The sequence below is a fragment of the Lissotriton vulgaris genome, chromosome 5 (assembly GCF_964263255.1).
Source record: "Lissotriton vulgaris chromosome 5, aLisVul1.2, whole genome shotgun sequence".
Lineage (NCBI taxonomy): Eukaryota > Metazoa > Chordata > Amphibia > Caudata > Salamandridae > Lissotriton > Lissotriton vulgaris.
Genome location: NC_141693.1, coordinates 232,149,837 through 232,170,650, shown reverse-complemented (window position 1 = coordinate 232,170,650; position 20,814 = coordinate 232,149,837). Strand labels below are relative to the sequence as shown.

Here is a 20,814-nt window from a genome sequence, read left to right as displayed (position 1 = left end):
CAGGAAGCTATTTGTGCATAGATAATACGGCAAACCCACTCAGGTAAATTTGCTAGCAAACATGATTTCCTTGCAGGCATAAATGCATTTAAGTGTTTATTTCTCCGCCAAGAGTGTGGAGAAAACGCCTTTATTAATCCCACTCGAGTGGTCGAAAGGGGCGTTCCAAAGCACTGAAGACCTGGAGAATTCAGAAATGCCCACAAACATGTTTATGGACGATCCCAAATTGACACCACACCCCCCTTCACCCTGGAAATGCCGGGCATTTAACTCCCTGTCCAAGATTGGAAGGAGATGGATCACTCACACATTTGGAGAGGGATATAGGAAGGGCTTTATCCACAGGGATACATGGCTCCGGTGCATGGGGAGAGTAGCATGTGCTTGTAAAGGGGGCTCCATACAGCGGGGATAGACGACCATGCGAATTGTCTCGTGATATCGCCAGAAGTACCCCTGAATACCTGGGCCTGAGGAAGCTTTCTAGGCATACACCTGGGAATGTTTGTGAGTTCTAAAAAGTAGTAAATCTGCAGCTATGCGTAACTTTAATCTACAGGTCTAGTAATGCCACTTTTTTTGAGAATTGCACGACCTTTGTGTTTTAAACAGCCGGACACACGCACTCTGCAATGCTCGAATGGCGTATTGCAGCCAGCAAGACAATGAACACTTTGGTATGTCACATGCTTAGTGTAAGGGGGGGGGGCTGTGAGCAAATTGCTCTATGTGAATTATGTGCACAGAGTGGGCGGGTGCACACGTACTGTAAACACTGGTCTTTTTGTTGTGCTTAGCACAGCTAGACACATGGCCGACTCTCAAACAATGCTTTGTGAATGCTGATTGTGGACTCTGACACATGGGGACTGCGCTATGTGTATAATATGGTTCAGTGCTGTTAGTCACTATTTGATATGTAATGCCGCAGCCAGGTACGCAGAAACTGTGTACACCCAACTACTCCTATTATGTGGAGAGGAGTTGGCCTAACGGCTAGGGCGGTCGACCTCAAATCTGGGGAACTGGGTTCGAGTCTCGGCAATGACGCTGAACATCCTGTGATTATGCGCAAATCACGTAATCTTCCCGTGCCTAACCAAAAATGAATGTCGCCTCATGTAACATAACTGGTGCTATGTAAAGCGCTCTGATATCCGATTCGGGTCAAGTTCCTGCTATCTATAAAACTCTACAAAAAAATAAAAATGTGCACAGGGTAGTATCATCAGCTTAACACCGACAAACTGTAAAGAAAGGTCAATTTGAATTAAATGCGTAGTGCAGACAGACACACAGACAGTCCTGCTCTACATCAGATTGTTGAACGATCGTTCATTGGCTGTTCTCATAGAACTGTAAACGAAGGGGTGGGGCTCTATCCAGAATCTTTTTAAACATATTTCCCTAAGAAAAGGCAAGGTTAAGATGGAATCAGGCTCACAGAAGTCCCCAACTTTACTGAATCAGTCAATAAGTAGGGTAATTAGTGGTTTCCTGGTTTAAACCTTTCTTGGGGATGGGGCTGGCACAAAGAATATTTATCAAGATTGGTTTGTAAGGCTGCATAGCTGCTCTCTAATACAGCTACTGCAGAACTTTTTCGTCTTCTGGCATTATTTTTGTGACCATCGTCCATAGGCCCTAACCCATTCCCAGTATGTAAGTGCGAGCCTGGGCAGAGGTTTGGGGCACAGGGTTAGCCAGTCCTATTGTCTTAGAGAATAAGTTCAAATTCATTATGCGTGATTCAAAATGGGTTTCCTTTTGCTCTGATTGGCTGCAATAAGGGCAAAGGTTTCAAAGTAGGGCTGCCTAGGCTCCATTGTAGCTCAAAAGCAAAACCAGCCTACCAACCAGAAAGTAACCTACAATCATTGTCCTCATTTGTGAAGAATGTTAATCTTAAACATGATTCAGGAATCCACTTTAGACTTCAGGTATGGGTTTGGTCTTACAATGAGATCTGTACAAGACATCTATCATGCCACCAGGACCACCAGAGTTTTGTTATACACATTCCAGGTATGGCTATAGCAGCTTACATAAAGACCAGTCATACAAGCCTACTTAAAAACAAGCTTACATAAAGACATATTGCTTTTCTTGGCAGCTTCCGGCTAACAGCACATGTCTAGATTACATTTCAAAGGTTGCCCGCATGATATGTGTGTGTGTGGAATAAAAGATGTGCTCCAATTGAGTGGTCTTATTGCATAACTACATGCTCACCGTCAGTCTAGTTTGATCAATAGCAACAAAAATTCCAGTGACCCAAAGTGAACGCAGTCAGTTTGTCTCTTTCCATGGGTATTTATAGTGCATATGAGATAACCCTATCGCCCTGTGAGGTTAATGGAAGCAGCCAGGTGCTCTGTGCTGTCTATTAGCCTATGTGGTCGGGTGGATTTCTTGTCTAAGCAGGGATCACGCTCCAGCGTTTTGCCTTGACCCTTGACCAAGAAGGTTGGTACCTCTATTCTGGGTCTGTTATACTCTGAGATTTGATTCTGATGTGTGTCTTTGATTTCAGACTTAGGCTGGGGTGGTGATATTATTATTGAACTTTTCTCTCATCCTATTCCATGTAAATTGCAGTGGGTGATGTAGATGGCTATGAAGGAAATTCTCCTTGCAGCTAACAGCCAGTGCATCACATGCAGGCTTGGCCTGACGTCATCTTGTATTTGCACACATAGGAGGAGTCTCGCAACCGAGTTTGAGTCCATTGTAATCTGTGAAGCAGGTATTCGGATACACCGAGGTGGGTACATTTACGTATTCAAGGCAGGATTGCATGAGAGGGATGATCCTCTTATCAAAGCCTGGAAAGCAAATTTCTCTTTAGGGTTTTAAGCTGATTACAGGAAGTCTTGGTAAATGTGTTGGTATGGGGTCTGGGCCTGAATTCTGTGTTCAAAGTCCCTCTAAACTTTTAACTGTGGGCACTTGAGACTGTGGTATGGGAAGAGCCATCAGCCACTAAATTGGCCTCATTGTATGAGTCAATGATCTGAAAGTGAGGACTTCTGTCATTCCAAAGTTTAGCTCAGGTGGTTTCTGGTCTTCCAAAAATGGGTGGCAAAGAGGCAGGATTTGGATACAGTTCTCATTGGGTTAAATTTTAGCAAGATTTGGATGTCATCTGCACAGCTGTAACAGTTTGGGCCAAAGAATCTCTTAAAATATAGCAGGAGCAGAAGGCAGACGTTGAGTTGTGATATCAGTGCTGGTTGCCAGATGCAGCAGAGCGTAGGATAAGCAGCTCCATTGGGGCAATCTCACAATGACTAGTTTATCAGATCTCTTTCTCTTGAACTCTTTTTTGAGCATTCATAATCCTAATCTCTTTTATCGTAGTATGTGCGTTACAGGAGTTCAGAATATTTGTGTGATACTATTGAAAACCATAATACTAGCTTACAATATGCCCCTTAAAATATGTTTGACTCAAATTAGAACTGAGAAGTTGGCGTGATCACATTTTTCATATTTATTTTCTATATTTGCAACCAGAAGAGTTTATGCAATAGAAGGCAGGAGATGGAGTGTTGAAAGGGGATGGGTTAGGGAACGTTATGATGATGTGACTGTGCATAATACGGAAAAAATGACTCCAAGAGTATGTTAAATGGATATTGCAAGTCACCCCAGAACTTACATGACCTTATAAAGGAACTTAGCTACTGACCTTGTTCCTCTTTATCTCAGTGAAGCTCTTCCATTGCTCACTTACCCTCATTGTACACATTGCTCTTTTGCAATTGCGTTATGCATGGCACAAAGGATACAAGGCACGGTAACAAATAATATATTACTCATTTAATAAAAATGGGACAGCAAGCAATATTTTTTTTTAAAAGAGTGGCTAAAAAGTAGAAATCAGATGAGCTGTCAGTTGAATAGCAAAAAAAACGCATAGGACCGTCCTAGAATGGAGACGAGAGGGGGGGAGGGAGAGGTAGAGAGAGCGAGAGCACACAAGTATTTAGAAGCTTAAAAGAAAAACAGCAGCAATAAGAAATAGCTCAACAAGGAAGAAGGCTGGAGCAGCAATTAAGAAGTATAGAGTCTGTTGACACAAAATATATGGATATATGTTAAATAACCCTAGCACTCCCTGGAACCAATTTTTAACATTCTGCCTGGATGCACTAGAGGCTCAAGACATATGGACAAGCTTGCAGTCGATAGGGCCAATCACAAAAATCTTGACCAAACAAGCAAAGGTCTTGTCACTCAAACATGATGCCCTAACCGTGAAGAATCTCTCCCATGGCAAAACTATATGGCCCTAAAACTCCACCACACTATTACTGGTCATCCATGAAGCCACAAGTGAAATATCATCTAATGAGATTACGTTTTGGCCTAATCCCGCTGAGGGCATATAAGTATGGCCGGAGATTCATTGAAGATGTGTCCACACAGTGCCGTTTCTGTAAGAGCGGGGAAGAAAACTTAATCCACGTCACATAACTTTTTTGTTGCGTTCAATTTGGCTGACCCTGAACGTCCGGACATGCCAAGAAGCTCTTGAGGAGTGTATGAGGGGCAACTCAGCTCAGATGGCCGCCCGCTTTGTAAATTTCATGACTGAGAATATTTTCCTGTTAACAGAAGACGATCACTAAGAACCTTTGCCCTACCAGCTATGAACCACCATGCTCTCATAAATACAATTTTTAGAAAAAAGCATAATATGGACAGCGTTTTTAACCATGTTTTGTATGAATTGCAACGATTTTAATTAATTGTGCAAATTAACAAAATACGTACATACTTGGAGAAAAAGCAAGAATGTCTTTAAAGTAAGTGGGAAGGAAGACAAAGTTGGGGCTGGTGGCTCGGTGGATTATTTTATCCAGTGCAGGAATCTATATTTGATCACCTGGTCACAGGTTCGAATCCATGTAGATTCACTTAGCCCTTTGTTTGCTTGAAGCTCAGAAAATGACTAACAGTGAGTTTAATAAGAACCAGCAACCTTTCTCTGTCGTCAAATCCCCACCACTCAATACCGTACATCTCTAACATGATGTAAAGAGAAGGGTTAAAAGTAGACCTGCTGATGATACATTGTAGGCTGGATGATCATGAAGAACAGAAGAATAAAAGTGTACATAGGGAGAAACAAGAGTCAGGGTTGCCAGGTTATAAAAATGTGGATTTGGCAAATGATTGCACGTTGATAAAAGCACATGTGATAAAAAGCAGAGTAAAACAAGTTAAAAGAGGGTTTGACGTGCACACCTTAATAAAGGAAGGAAGAAGATGGATAAAGTGTCAGAGGAAGAAGGAATGCAACGGGCATAGAAGACGATCAGGCCCTGGAGAGAAAGATGGAAATAACAGAAATTTCAGTTTTGTTTAAAATCTATGTAGAGAGAAGGTGGGTTCATCAAAGTCTGAACGAGAGAGAGATAGTAGGAATCGTGGTGTTAATCAGATGAGTAACAGAAGAAAAGGGAATTGGGTTAATCAGCAAAATAATGCTAGAACGTAGGATAGTAGTTCGAAAAATTAGGTCTCATGATAGAAGTCAGGGGTACATCATTCAAGTGGGTCAATATAGGAATGCTCATAAGCTTGTCCTTGGTAGTAAACTTGCTAACATGTAAACTAGTCTACACTGGCAGAATTACCATGTGAGCAAATTCCATTTGTAATTGCACAGTCCCACGATTCCTGTATCTGGAAATCATGGAAGGAAGTTTCTCTTTGTAAATACTTTGATGTGCAAACCTTAATTGAACTTAAGTGCACAAACAGCTTTCTGATTCGAGCCCTAAATTGGGCTCTTAAGGTCACACCTCTCTTAGTCATGCTACTGGCAAGAATGAACAGTGTCACGTTCTATCTTCATTGTAAGAGAGAAGTAAGTGACTTTTCAAAAGAGACTCACAGATTTGCTTATTCCCCAAGATGAATGGAACTCACAGCCATTCCCTGTGATACAGCTCCTGTGTGGTCATGGTAGTACATAAACAAAATCAGATACAAGGCCATGTTGCCACTGTAAACCCCCTTCATATATAACCCAAACTTCACTAAAATCAGACAGGAGACATATATTCATTTCAGAGGAGCGAGCTATGATGCCTTGTGCAGGTCCAGGGTCGTAATGCAAGCCCCAGCAGCCCCTGCGTTGGAGCAGGGCCTCCATCCTTTAGTGGGGGGCATTTGAGCCCAAGGCCTATGAATATCTCTGAGATATAGAAGTCTGAGGGGCCTCTCACTGCCTTCACAGGGGGGCATCATTTTGTGTTAGGTGAAATTACTAGGGCGACCGGGGCATGATTTCTCTGCAGCCTTGCACACTGTGGACATGAGCTGCGCCAAAGTGCCTGTGGGTGGCAGCATTTGTTTACATGGTGAGTGGGTGGGAGGAGCTTCAGCATTGAAGGTATAAAGCACAAAACAGCTTTGGACACCCGTTGACCATTAATAAGGAGGAATGTGATCCCATGAAGAGATATGACTTACACCAGCCCTAAAGCTACTAATGCTGCAGCCAGCTGGACATTATCCCACTGAGGTTAATGGCCAGCCTGCCCCTGTGGCTGCCTGCACAACCTTTCTGCCTCTGTCTAAACTCTTGCTAGTAGGGTGCCAGCAGTCAAGGTCAGGTGTCAAGGTCTCATCTACAAACCCATATCCGCCAACTCACACGGTTTAACTTGTGTCGCAGGATATCAGCTCTCTATCCCCGTCACCCAATGAAGAGCTGACATTACACGGTGAGCACCAAGCGAGCTGGAAACCCCTACCCAGAGTGGGTTTCCAGCTCGTGTGAGAAGGCTTTGCACTTTCAAAATCCATGACTTTTTTTCTGAACTTAACTGGGGCACAAACCGAAGGTGGCTTCAGAAGCCCTTTGAGCTTTTGGTCAGGGTTGGAGTGCCCATTCAGTCTCTAGGCCCCGCCCTCTCCAGTGTCGCTCTGTGGCATCTGAGGCTGTGGCTGCCTGAAACCCTAGCCCCGTCTAAAACCCCTGCCCCTTGGATGCCCTGCCACCCCTCTCACACCGGCTAAACTTTCTCAAGTTGACAGGTCTGAAACCCCTGTCAGTAACTCCTCTTCTACAGGAGAGGCATTCAACAAGTAAGGAAGCACACAGGATAAATATAAAATGGGTAGGGTACTGGTGAAGTGATAACTTTCTCTCAGGATCTCTTTTTTTCTCACTTGGGCTGGAGGGTGTATTAAAATAAGCCTATCTTGCCCTGATGCAGGCTAAAGGGAGTGTTATAATAGACTTAACGTTACTTTTATGTGGTTATTGTAGAGTGTTCTAGAAGGACAGATATTACCCTGATGCAGGCAGAGGGAGGTGTTTTAATAGGCCTAGCTTATCCTAGTGCAGGCTGTTTTAAAATGGGCTCGAACATCCCTTGAGTAAGCAGGGTATTAAAATAACCCTGGCCGCACTCCAAAGAAGGCAGAACACGATATTGTGATAGGTATTTGCCTTAGTCTGCACGTCATAAGGCTGTTCCCAAGTAGGCATTATTAATACACTCTTATAACAGCATAAGACATTTTTTGGGGAGCTACAAGCATTTCTTTATTCATTTATATGTAACTGAGTGTTTGCAAAGTTCTGGCATTTTACTTTATGGCCACCTCAGAACACTAGGCAACACATTCCATTGTCAAAACATAACTAAAAGTGTTTTTACATTCGGTCTTGCATACTTTGTGTTGGCGGATGTAAATTAACCACTTTTTTGTGCTTCTTATGAATTTCTGAAGTTGTGTGTACAACGAGAAAACTTAGGTGGATTAATTAAGAGTTCAGAGCAAACTTTTGTCACATCCTCTGATTGCCTGTCTTCAGTTGCTCTGTGTTATATGTTTTAATAGCATAACTACTGTACCCCGCTGTGATTGGTCACCGGTCATGCGTGGTGCTATCGAATCGGCTTTCTTTTCTTAATAGCAAATGCTGACTTTTATTGGATGTCAACAGTTGGGCTGGACTTGTGAATGTTAACTTTCCATTGGATTCAAGGGACAGCCATGTAGTGTGGCTTCATTATCTCCAAGGGACGCCATTTTTAGTTGGTCAAAGGCATCCCGACGTCTTCTGCTTCAGGCGTGTTTTGAGTTGAACATGGTTCTGTTTTCAGTTGGGGCTCAAAAGGTTCCACAGTCTTGGACGTTGCTTTCCAAGAAATCTGTTCCCCTGTTTCAACTGCCTGAATTGTGATTGGTTGACTGAGGTGGAGTTTTCTGATCTGTGGAGTCTGTTTAGTCTATAGTGTAGCTCCCGTTTCTGAACACAATTTAGGCCTCCAGTCAGTCCTGTAGACTTCTAGATGGTGCACAGAATTTTGAATTTTATCCTGGCCTTCTCTGGGAGCCAGTGAAGTGCTTTAAGAGAAGCTTCAATGGAGTCTCGCTGTTGTAAACTGACGTCTAATCTGGCTGTTTTGTTTTGATCAGGTGGAAATGTGTTTATGCTTTTAAAAACAGAAAATGCATACCATCATTAATGTTTGTATTGGTGCCACCCAGCGAGATGTTTGAAGAAACAAATGCATCTTTTTAAGTATGAAGAGATATTAGGGAATGGGCACTTCGATAAAGCGAGGTAATATCAGGCGCCTTATGATACCACCTACTGCTGCTGCCAAATTACTGCAAAATACCTGAAAATGGCCTCTTTTTCAGAATATGGGGAGCGCTCCAGCAGGCAAAATTCTATTTAGCATTGTAGACCACTTCATTATAGGTGACACAAAGGTGTGGATTATGTAAGAAGCCAGTAGAAAGAATTCATACCTTCTCCAGTATCAGAGTGCAAAATGCATATTTAGTTTCAGATCTTGATGTACACTTTCTGTTAATTATATAATATGCAGCAATGACATAGTGCACACAGTAAACCAAAATTTCTGTTGAACTTTAAAGGTATTTCTGTTTTCCGAGGACCCATACTTTATAAACCTATTATGGTCAAACACGTAGGTTACACTCATTTATTTATATTAAGGGCACTAATCCTATGAGTTTATTGCTTTGGCCTGCATTACAATTGCCCTGGAAATGGGTCGTTACTTCCCCACCCCTAGAGTTACCAGTACCAGGAGTACCAGTAACTACGGGGATGCAGAAAGTTCACTCTATTACCAGTTGCACTCTGAGGGTCCACTAAGCAATGAAGAATTATAGGTGACCAATAACTCCAGGACTGATTCCATTTTAGCCGGACTTTCACTTCGAGTTTTAAACTGCTGAAAGCAGTGGAAAAAAAACTCTGGGTGAAAGTAAACAATCCCATAATTCCGATGTTGCCACAGCCCTATTGGAATTAAGTGGCAACTCATAATGAGGGTCTTAGACTTCAGCTGTGGAGTAATTTGTTTGATTGTAGGCAATTTCCGTTCGGCTTTGAACTGTGCTGGATTAGATACAAAGATTATGTTTGCTTTTAGTTTCCTTCCGAATGCACCGCCAGTGCCTTTAGACTGTGTGCATGTCTGGGTCAGCGGATATCTGCCCTGGGAAACATGCCCTCCCAGCCAGCCATCGCTAGGTAGAACTGCTTGTGCTCAAGCGAGAAGACCCTCTAAGCCTTAGGCAGCAACAGGGGTACCGATAGGTGGATGGATTTTGGGAGGCAAAGGATAGGTACTGGCAAAGCTCAGACCAGGAAATCTTCAAATGCACTCTGTTTTACAAAGAAACTGCAGGTACAGACCAGACTGCACTATCCCCATTAACACCATTCAAGGAGCACCTAGGGATAGTACCTGCCATCCATGGTTTGCCCTTTGTTACAGCTGGCACTTGCTTTATTACCCCTGCCTCATGGGTCATGAGCCAATGGCTGGAATAAAAAGTGTGTTGGACTCTAAACGTAAAGCTATAACACGGTTTCATGTCACCAGGAACACCACCATATTCATGTAAAGTCTTTCCTTCTGAAAATGCTGTCCAGTTGGTTCATTTGAGGTGAATCTGGACTATGATTCCCAGAATGGATTGGGCTGTTTAATAAAGGCCCAAGAACTAGAAAATACTTGCACCTTCATCATAAAATAGGAAGCTGTTTCAGGGCGAAGGGTGAGTGGGACAGGGTTGACCAACCCTGTAAAGTCATCGGTGGTCAAGGCGTGCGACATGTCACTTTTGCCAACTGTGATATTTCAGTGCATAGACTCGTCAACTCTTCCAGGAAAGGAAAGGGAAGTTGACGAAGAACAGTCCTTTTGACATCAACTCATTTGGAAATCCTTGCTACTTTTATATAGACCTATGATAAAGTTGGGGTCTGCAAACAAACAAAATTTCAAAAGACCTGTGAAGCACAAAACGCAGTCAGAGAACTGGGAATAGCCAAGAAAAAACTTAGTGCATGACTACTATAGGCACCTTGCAGCAGCTGGTTGTCTTTGGCAGTGTGCAAGCAGCTCTTGGGACACAAGGCTCAACTTCAGAGTCAGACAGAGCTAGACTGCCTCTATTTAACCATCCACTCTCTGACTCCTTCTCTGCTCTTCCATCCCGCTCTCATTTCTCTCTCCGTCCTCTCTCTCCCTTAACTTCCACTCTCTTACCCTCACTTCTCTCTTTTGCCCCTCCCTGAGAATCCCGAGCACCCCCACTTCCCCTCTGAGTCTACTAGAATAATTCCCAAGGTGCCCTTGATAGTGGCAGTGCCTCGCCCCTTCTAAAACCGGCCTCCAATGGCTCGGGCCCCCACCTCCACCCAAGCCCCTCGGGCACCCAAAACCCCTATGAGAGTAATGCAGATCTAGTCCTAATTCCGGGTGTTTTGGTTTTTGTTAGGTTAGGTTATAACATTATCTTTAAAATTTAAAATAAAAACGTGTGTTCGTATGTGTAAGAAAACACAATAACACTTTTGTTTTTTTCTATTTTTTTTGTTGCAGACTTTTCATCTAATGTTGGAACTCTCGAAGAAACGGCAGCGACCGCAGGACACAGACTGAACGTTTTGTGACTTCAAACCGCCAACTTGTCTGACCGGAAGCTCTCCCCCCTGTCGAGCCAAGAACGCCTGAGTGGATTCATGAGGCGCGCGGGAGCCGCCGCCGCCGCGCGCCAGAGCATCACCTCACGGGATCGGAAGGCCCGGCTGCGGGTGTGCCCTGGCTGCTGGGTTTTCAGGCTCGCTGGTATCCGACCGGCTGGTGGGAGTGCGGGCGAAGTCAGCAGGAAGGAATGTGCACCCGGGTTCTTCTTCCGCGTTGGGATCTGCTCATAACATAAACCACAGGTCCAAGCCCCGAGAGGAGCGCGCGCACCTGCACGGAGGTGTTCACAGACCTTGAAGTCCTGCCCTGTCTGTCTTCGGTATCAGTCGGACTGCATTGGTTGCATTCCGTCCTTGCACCATGTTGGCAAGCATAACCCATTACTCAGTGCCGCCTCCCACCTAGCGCGAGGCATTGTGGAAGCCAGGTGGCGTCGACTTTCATACCCTAAATCATATCAAGGCGAGTGGCCTAGAAAATGCAAGGATCGTGATATTACTGTTTACTGCCGTACCATTAAAAAACAACCATCTGATGACTTATCAGTAAGTCTGGCATCTGATTTGTAAGGGGAAATCTACGGATTTGTTTGCAAGGCATTAATTACCAACAGCGATTTCATTCGTGAGCAAGGCTTGATCGAGTAAGTAGCGGACTCATTAGGGTGGATTCAGGAATTTTTAGCAGTAGCTTTGAATTCTTTAAACTGAGACTTGTAAACTTTTGAAATATGGGTATCTACTTTTATTCGAACTTCCAACATTCCTTTCCTGTCCATAATCAATTTCAGACTGGCTGTGGGGTGACACTGCTGTAGCCTCATGCAGGCGACCCTTGGAGAAAACAGAGTCGCGGACAGTAACAGTAATGTAAAAACAATCCTTATGTCGTGTCTGAAGGGGCAGCAGGTCATCATCAAAATGGAGGCCATGAAGATCATCCAGGCGGAGAAGTTCTCCGAGTGCCAGAGCTCCCAGACGCGGTATGCACCGCCTCCACGAAGGGAGCCGCCACTGGTCGCCAAGCGCGCCTGGCCATCTGAATCAGAGATTATTGTCAACCAAGCTTGCGGGGACATCCCCGTTCTAGAAAACAGCCAGAGCTCCCTTGGCCTCACCAGAACACCACCTCCACCACGCCGGGAGAAAATCTACCCAGGCCATCGGAAAACCAGCTCAGAGATCTGCTTCCATCGCAAGACCCCGTCAGATGAAGTCATAGTCAACCAGTACGTTCTACATCCTTCGACTCCTTGTGAGCCTTTGGAGTGCCCAACATGTGGGCACATGTACAACTTCACCAACAAGCGACCAAGGATTCTGTCTTGCCTCCACTCAGTCTGCGAGGAGTGCCTGCAGATCCTGTATGAGTCTTGCCCCAAATACAAGTTCATCTCATGCCCAACCTGTAAGAGGGAGACGGTCTTGTTCACGGATTATGGCTTGGCTGCCTTGGCTGTGAACACAAGTATACTCAACAGACTGCCGACAGACTCCCTGTCAGCCAACCCTGTCCAGTGGAGCAGTGACACCGACCGGAGTTGCTACCAGACCTTCCGCCAGTATTGTGGAGCAGCATGCACCTGCCATGTCCGAAATCCACTCTCTTCCTGCAACATTATGTAACCCACCCCATAATAGAAGCCCCACTGGACTGGGCTGATCCGTCATATCCCTCTCTCCAGCAGAACAGAGTGGAACTGGAAGCCAATAAGTATCTTAGGGCTGGCTTGGCAAGTCAGTCTTGCTCTTCACGTCAAGACCTTTCATCAGACCACCGTTCCAAGTCCATCCTGTCAAGCAAATGCCGTTCGGCTTCAGTGTGTGTGTGGCTGTTACCTGTTTCCTAGCTGCTTTGCTCAGCGTGCTAGTCCTGTTTGTCTTCTGGTGCCATGCTGCTATGTGCTATTTGTCTTCTCGATGATGTTTGTGAAGTCCACAAACTTCTACATTTGTTTTTTTTATTCCTCCTCCCCACTGAGCGATGTATGAATGAAACAGCTTGCTTGGAACAGCCTGAACAATGAATGTGACATGGCAGGGGCTTTTCCTTATACTGGAAGATCCCTCCACGCCACCACCGGCCATCACCAAGCCCAGCCTGGACAGGTGTGGGACTGATATTGGGTGCAGGTTGGAGCTTGGTGGTTTTGCTTTGGTCTAACGGGGCTGCACGTATGTGAAAGTGAATCTGCAAGACCTCCACATTCGCCGCTAAGTCCATCATCCAAATTTTATTGCCAAAGCTTTCTTTCAGTAAGTAACTGGAATGCATAAGAAAGGAAAAAGTAGACTTATTTAAATTATTATCATCTGCCACATGGATATTAAAAGGACAATATATCCCCTTTTTTGGAAGTCCGCCCAGGCCCGTAATGGGAAGCCAGACTTATTTCCTCATTCTCGAGGAGCTGTTTTGCATCCAATGTGCCTGAGCTTCTGAATTTATTTTTGTAATTAATTTAATATCTCAGTGGATCTTATTTCACTGTGCACATGTCTGTTTATTTGCCAGCGGTTGGCTTTTATGTCACTGAAGTGGCTTTGTAAGGTCTTTTTATTAGAGACTTTTGTGTTAGTTTGCTGCTTAAAAGTATCATGTTCATATCAAGGCAGGCCATGGCGAGTTTTGCAATTCTTTCTACTCCGGGCCCTGAACGACTCTGAGAAAGGGGATTTACAAAATTGGGTGGAATTCTGATCTTTTCTGTGGGCCATCGTATGTGGCCATCCGATATTTTCAACATCTTCACATTCGTACAAAGAGCACTCAGGAATCAGCCCATGGCGTTTTAAATTACAAATTAATAATTCCCTTCCCCATTGGTCCATCTCTGGGGTTCCAGACTATCCTACATTTTAGCCAGGAACCTATTTCCCATGAACCCATTTCTTGGCTTACAGACCTTCCTACATTTTAGCTTGCACCCTGTTTAGGATAACCAAAAACTGGGTTATTTTCTATTTATTTTTTAATTTAAAAGATGATTCTACAATGTTGCGAGATCATTGTGGTTGTGCCCAGTGCGTGGAGAGCTGCTGATTTTTGACATCACGATGTACAAAACGTGGGCATGCTGTGCTCTCTGTCGTCTGGTGAAGATGTTGAACAACAATTGCCTAAATGAATCCAGGGTAGAGGTGTCCAATGTTGTTCTTCAATGGCATGAAGCCATACCAGCTTTTAAGGATAACTATTGACTATGTAAATGCTTTCCATTTAGATTAATTATGTGTACATTTATCTTGTGGATAGCCTGAAAAATCGACATGGCTTCTTGTGGATCAATGTTGGATGCCCTCAAGTTGGTGCTCAGTTTCCTTTCCTTCAAATGGGCACATGCCTAGTACACTGGAAGAGATATTTACATTGAAGGACAAAGCATCAAATATAGCGTGTTGATCGGAGTTACAATTCCACTTTCGTGCAAGGGTGGTCAAGCCCACTTGCTATAATAACAACAATGACTGGCCACATATCATAATCAATGACTCTCAACCAGCGATTGATCCATCAGAGAGGATCCTAAGCTAATAGAAGTACCTGACATTTTATTTTTTTATTTCCAGAGAAAGTATGCCATCTTCCTCCCCATGGAGTCATGATTCAATGAGTAAGAATGAATGGAAATAGGAAGCTCTGTTGTCGAAGGTGTCTTTGTGGTTGGCATTGGCTGGTGCCATCACTCATGTTCTGATTGGCTCTCCCCTGTGTGCAAGGTAATAATGCTCAATTGACTTGGAGCTTTTTAAGAAGAATACTAATCTCTTATCTACCTGCAACTCACTCCATGCAAGAGGCAGTGTGGGACGTTACACTGGGTTCCTCCTCTTAGTCTTCATTCACCTTGAAAAAGAGTACCATTAGGTGTTATTAGCTCCATACATTATTAAATCATGCATGTCAACATTTTAGAAGAGGAATGTGGGAGATTTTCAAAATAAAATTGGGGGAATGCATTTTCCCCATTTATATCAATCGAATCAGAGGCAATTTCAAGAAGGCGACAACTATAATAAAGCTGTTTTTTGCTTCAGAAATCGCTAGTTTCCCACCTGAATACGTCTGTTGGCATGTATTTTATATCTATAGTATTACGGTAGATAAGCAAGATCACCCCATTATAAGGCAACAGTGGCATTCCTTATCACCGACCTGTGCTGCCTCTGCAAGGTCTTTACTTTTTTTTTTAGTGTTGGGGAAAGATGAAGAAGAGTCTGAATATCATGTTGTGCGGTTCTGTTTACTGCCCGGATCTTGCAGAATGGCATCTTCATGCCTTGTAAAACACAGAGAGGCTGCTACCTCTTACAGCGGAATGTGGTTTGAGCTATGAAAATGTAGGCAATGCCCAGAAGCAACAGAGGGTCACTATTGCACAATATATTTTCTATGAAATGATAAGATGAACCAGGGTTTTCAGACCTTGTACACATAGTACTGGAAATCTTTGGCATGACGTCGCCCAATTGGGAGTACTGTGGATGCTGATATTCAGTTTCAATCTTCCAAGGTTGGAAATAAAATCCAACTGGCAGTTCTGGTAGCTGTTGTCATGTAAAAGAAATAGCTTTTGCAGTCTATGATTTTGAGAGTTTTGGATAGATAATGCCACCTGGAAGCTTGTTTCAACCATAACCCTTTTTTATTGCCATGCAGTATATTTTTAAATAGGTAAAATCTAGCCATGCATGTTTTTAAATGCCTAGAGGTCCACTCCCACAGCCACTTCAAAAAAAGCAACTGGCCTTTTTAGAAGCATTGCCCATGATACTTTGTGTCTCCTTGTTTAAGGATGGCTTTTATAAAATGACATATCGGACCATCTCTTTTAGTCTTCCTGTCCCCTTTCATAAATTGACTTTCACTTGTGGAGAGTGCTAAGTATTAACAGCAGTGACTGTACTGGTCATACTAAGAGCACCATCCCCTATTATGAGGGTCATCTTCAGCTCCTAGCACTCTACAACCTCGGGATTGCAGGCCCGTTCTTTGACTTGGTAAAGCCAAATACCCATTGCAGAACTTTGAACAGCATGTTCATCCCTGGCATCGCTCAGGAGGTCTAAGTCCATCTGAATGAGACTCACCCCTTGGTTGGTGCTATGCTGGTAGCGGCAGCAGTGTGCCATGACTGGGTCTTCTCAGAGTTGTGTTACTTGGAACTGCTGCCTAAAGTGGATGGAAAACTCCATATAAGGTTAAAAAGCTGCACAATATCAGTAGCTAACAACTACTAGAAGGGAAAGTTGAGAAGAACTTTGAACAATCTTACATGGTGTTGCCTAAAAAGCCACCATATGTTGAAGCTTATTTTTGTGGCAAGAAGCCAGTTTGCAGCTATGGAAAGATCTCACTTAACCATGGATATCCTCCCTTAATGGGCATGCCTACAGATTCAATTGCATAACTTTAAAAATAAGTGTATACCTCTGTTTTAAGAGAACAGAAGAGGTGGCAAATGTCCATGTACTGAAAAATAATATGGATTCATTGTTCTCTTTAATTCCTCTTCGAGGTCACAGCTATCAAAATAATGAACGTGAATGCCAAAGTTGTTTAAAGAAAACTGTTACATTCCTCTTGTGATGTCATTAACTTTGCCATTGAGAAGTATTTTTTCATCATGTGGCTGGCTGCTTGACTTAAATATTTCCACACTTCTTTGTTCAAGACAGAAATTTGCTGTACAGAATGAAAACATGCCCTGTTGAGCTGAACACAGCCAGATTACATAAACGAAGGCAAGGTTTCGATTTGAGCATGCTCTAACTGAACCTTTTACCATGGTGTGCAAACGGTACCCCATATCAAGGTGCAGGGTGGGCATCAACAATTGCGTCACCATAGATTTTCTGAATGCACCCCCAGCCGTACCTTGGAAAGGGAGATCCCCGAGAGTCTTTGGACCACCAGTATACCCTTTAAAAAGTTGAATGCACCTCGCTGCCCACCCATCACGATGAATCGTTAAATTTCCCGTACCTTGTGGTAGCTGACATTCATACCCCTTCTGCTTAGATATCCTTAATTTCAAATAGTGAACACTTCCTTGCAAATGTTCAGGTGCACACTGCACACCTGTTTGTTCAGTATTACAGAAGGAACTGTGCATCCGGCTGCATCTTTTATTGTAGTATACGATTGTAGCCTGAAATCTGTTGATCTTCCACCACAATTTATGTAATATGACCCTCTCTATCTGGGTGCATTTAACTCCAAACATGATAGAATTTTGCACATTCTCAAATAAATATCTATGTTGTACATATTATTTTCTGTTGATATCAATGATCACTTCCCCAAAAGATCTGCGCAGCATGGTCTGTATGCACCACTTTATGATGGCACTTTAGTTCTTAAATAAGCCATAACATTTGAGCAAACTCATGCCAGTATTCAGAAACAATGCATATTCCATAGGAGGTGCATGCCAGCTCCCATCCCTACCTGCACATGATCACTGTATGGAAAAAAAACATTTTCGTATGCCCCCTCTCCAGAAAAAAACATGGGCAAGAGCTTGTTGGACCTTAATCTCTCCCCTCTCCATTAGTCCTATCCCAAACCTCAGACAGACACCAATGCAGTCAGGTCTTTTGTAGGAATTGCTATACACTGTTGCAGTACATCTCTAAAAATCTGTAATGGCTGGGACAGAGTCAGATACATATTAGTCTGATGGAAAATATGCCCCTGCCGCAGCCTGCTGCGATAGTTTCCTCTACACTTGTAGGTAAGGCCGCCTCACGGTAGAACTGATGCCGGTGGCACAGTAGAACTTACACAAGACCAGACTTGCACATGGGGAAGGAGGACAGAAGACATCCTTGGAGGACAGAGCCTTCTATTTCCAGGCAGCTCTGCTGATTCTTTGTGAAAACGGGTTGTGAAAATACCAATGTTTTATACCTGGCCTTGTTCGGTTTCCCAAATAAAGATTATATTGGAACTATGAGTGTCTGGTGTTCTCCAAGTCATTTTGAGTGATAATTCATCAAAAGGTCTATTATCGGTGGAGGAAAGATACCTTAGGACGTGCAACCCAATGAAAAGTGCGCTCATAACATAGTTATACCGTGGGCATTAAGCAGTAACCAAAGTGTTTCCTTGTGAATAAAAACAGTGTAAGTGCCACACTAGTGATAGCTCATTGGTTAAGTGAACTTACACACTTACCTCTTAGTGTGGCCTCCAAGACATTGTTGGCTTTTATTGGTATGTTTATTAAGTTTTTGATTTTCATTAAAAAAAATATATATCTTTTCTCAGCCGTTGTACAGTGCCCTGGTTTTATAGGATGAGATTCTTTCTCCCTTTCAAGAGGGGTCAACTCCACCTCACTGAAAAGTCTGAAAAAACGACACAAGCGCTTGTGATTGTGTAATATGAGGGCGGTAAGTAAACTTACTGAAGAAATTGGTCCACTTCTTAGTGTTAATGCCTTTGAATAAATGCTAATCAGCCCTACTGCTTTAGGTGGTAGGCTACTGCTTTTTCAGCAACACTGTATGCAGCCTATAGAGTTATTGGGGTCATCCTACTGCAGAAAGAAAACTGTGGACTGAACTTTTTTAAAAGTCCCAAAGCAGGATGACACTTACCAGTGACCCTTTGAAAGCTGTGTAATACCTTTAAATTCAGCCTTACAGCAGCTACTGCACCTTTATGTTGTCTGGTATAGAGATGTGTTGGCATGGTACAGGTTGACCACAGTGCTCAATGATCATGCATTTATATTGTCTCATTTATGTTTCATCAATGGCAAAAGCCAAAGGGACATTTGCTTTGATCTGGGCCCATGCCATTTGTTCCCATTTCCATTGATGTTATCATTAGGCCAGTGTTCTATGATGTTATGTTATGTTATGTTAAAAGAGCTTATATAGCGCTCGGCTGCCCCAGCAAAGGGGCGTCCCGGCGCTCTTAAAGACAAAAGGTGTAGCTGCAGATGGAACTAGCAATGAACATTACAATACCAGCTTAGCAGAAGAGGTGGGTTTTCAATGCCTTTCTAAAAGATAGAAGATCATTCAGGCCACGGATCAGGGGAGGTAAGGCATTCCAAAGCTTGGCCGCAAGATATCGGAAGGAGCGACCACCCATCCGGGCTAGCTTATTGCGGGGGACATTTGCCAAGTTCTGGCCTTCTGAGCGGAGGGTGCGTCTGGGTAAGTAAAGTGATAGAAGGGGAGTTAGCATGGGCGGTGATGCAGTTTTCAAGATTTTAAACACCATGCACAAGGTCTTGAAGTGGATCCTCTTCTCCACCGGGAGCCAGTGCAGTTTAATTAAGGTGCTTGCCACTGACTGGTGCCGGGGAATACCGGTCAGCGCTCTGGCTGCCGCATTTTGGACGCGTTGCAGCCTTGTTTTCTCCGCCAGATTTGCTCCTAGGAGCAGGGAGCTCGCGTAGTCCAGCCGAGAAAGGATGGCAGACTGACCCACTATCTGCCGGGTTTTTGGGTCAAAGAACTTTAGGATTGGCCTGAGATTTCGCAAAATCCCAAAGCAGGTGGCCGTGACCTTTTTTGTCTGTTGGGTATAATTCAAGGCAGAATCAATCCAACCTCCGAGGTTTTTTACGTGGTTTTTGGGATCTGGTAGATTGCCAAGAGCCTCAGGCCACCATTTGGCGTCCCAAGGACTTACTTCTTTGCCTACCAACAGTACCTCTGTTTTACCAACATTAAGCTGTAGATAGTTAGAGGTCATCCAAGTGGTGATGTCAAGGAGGCATTGTTTGAAGTTCTTTGCGCTCATCCCATTTACATCCCTCAAGGCCACCACCAGCTGGGTGTCGTCGGTGTAAGATACAAGCGACAGCCCCCCTCTCCTGGCGACCTCAGCTAATGGTCGAACATAAATGTTAAATAGTGTGGGGCTGAGCGCCGACCCCTGGGGGAACCCCTGTCTGAAGGGACACTCTTTGGAGATAAATGGAGGGGTAGATACTCTGAATGTCCTTCCTGATAGAAAAGAGTTGAACCAGTTCAGGGCCTGACCTGTAACTTCAATCTCCTGCAGTCTGAACAACAGCACCTCGTGTGGAACCGTGTCGAAGGCAGCACTGAGATCTAAAAGAATCAGTGCTGCCGTATCACCGGAGTCCAGGATAGTCCTGAGATTTTCCGTCACACTTAAGAGGGCCGTTTCCGTACTGTGGCCCGCCCGGAAGCCATGTTGAGAATTATCCAGGATGGAGTTGGCTGTCAAGAATTTAGTCAGGATAGAGTTGACATATGACTCTGCCACCTTGGCAGGCCAAGGAAGTAATGAAATTGGACTAAAATTCTCAGGTAGCGTAGGATCTAATGTGGGCTTTTTTATAATGGGAGTGATCCAAGCTTGTTTCCATCTGGCGGGAATGATGGCAGTGGAAAAGGATGAGTTGATAATATCCCTAAGGGGCCCAAGCAGTGTCCTATCCGCGGTTCTAAAGTAGTCTGGTTTTAGGGGATCTGCTGGTGAACCTGATTTGACTTGGTTACATAGATGAAGGAACTGCTCCTGACTGAGTGCCGGTATATCAGCTAGTATGGAGGTCGCCAAAGTATCTGAGGGAACATAGGAGGGCAGTGTGGGAAAAGCTTTGTAGATTTTTTCTATTTTCTCCATGAAAAAAGATGCGAGGTTCTCGCATAAGGAGGGTGACAAAATAAGTTTTTGGACCGTTTGTTTAGTGCTGAGTTCTTTTAGTATTTTGAAAATGGTTTTAGAGGTGTTCTGACTACACCTAATTTCGTTTGCATAATAGGTGGCACGAACTCTACGAATAGTGCGATGGTAGTTTTTTTGTGCTTTC

General features: G+C 43.9%; 1 protein-coding gene across 2 annotated transcripts in view; it reads left to right on the top strand.

Moving 5' to 3' along the window:
• RNF208 (ring finger protein 208) overlaps positions 1 to 17,967 on the top strand; it is a 40,073-nt gene extending 22,106 nt beyond the window's left edge. For both annotated transcript variants that reach the window (XM_086921236.1, XM_086921237.1), the window contains exon 2: positions 10,905 to 17,967. In XM_086921236.1, coding sequence (XP_086777362.1) covers positions 11,831 to 12,634 — 804 coding nt within the window. In that variant the 5' untranslated portion in view covers positions 10,905 to 11,830 and the 3' untranslated portion in view covers positions 12,635 to 17,967. The remainder of the gene's footprint in view (positions 1 to 10,904) is intronic.
• The last annotated feature ends 2,847 nt before the right edge of the window (positions 17,968 to 20,814 follow it).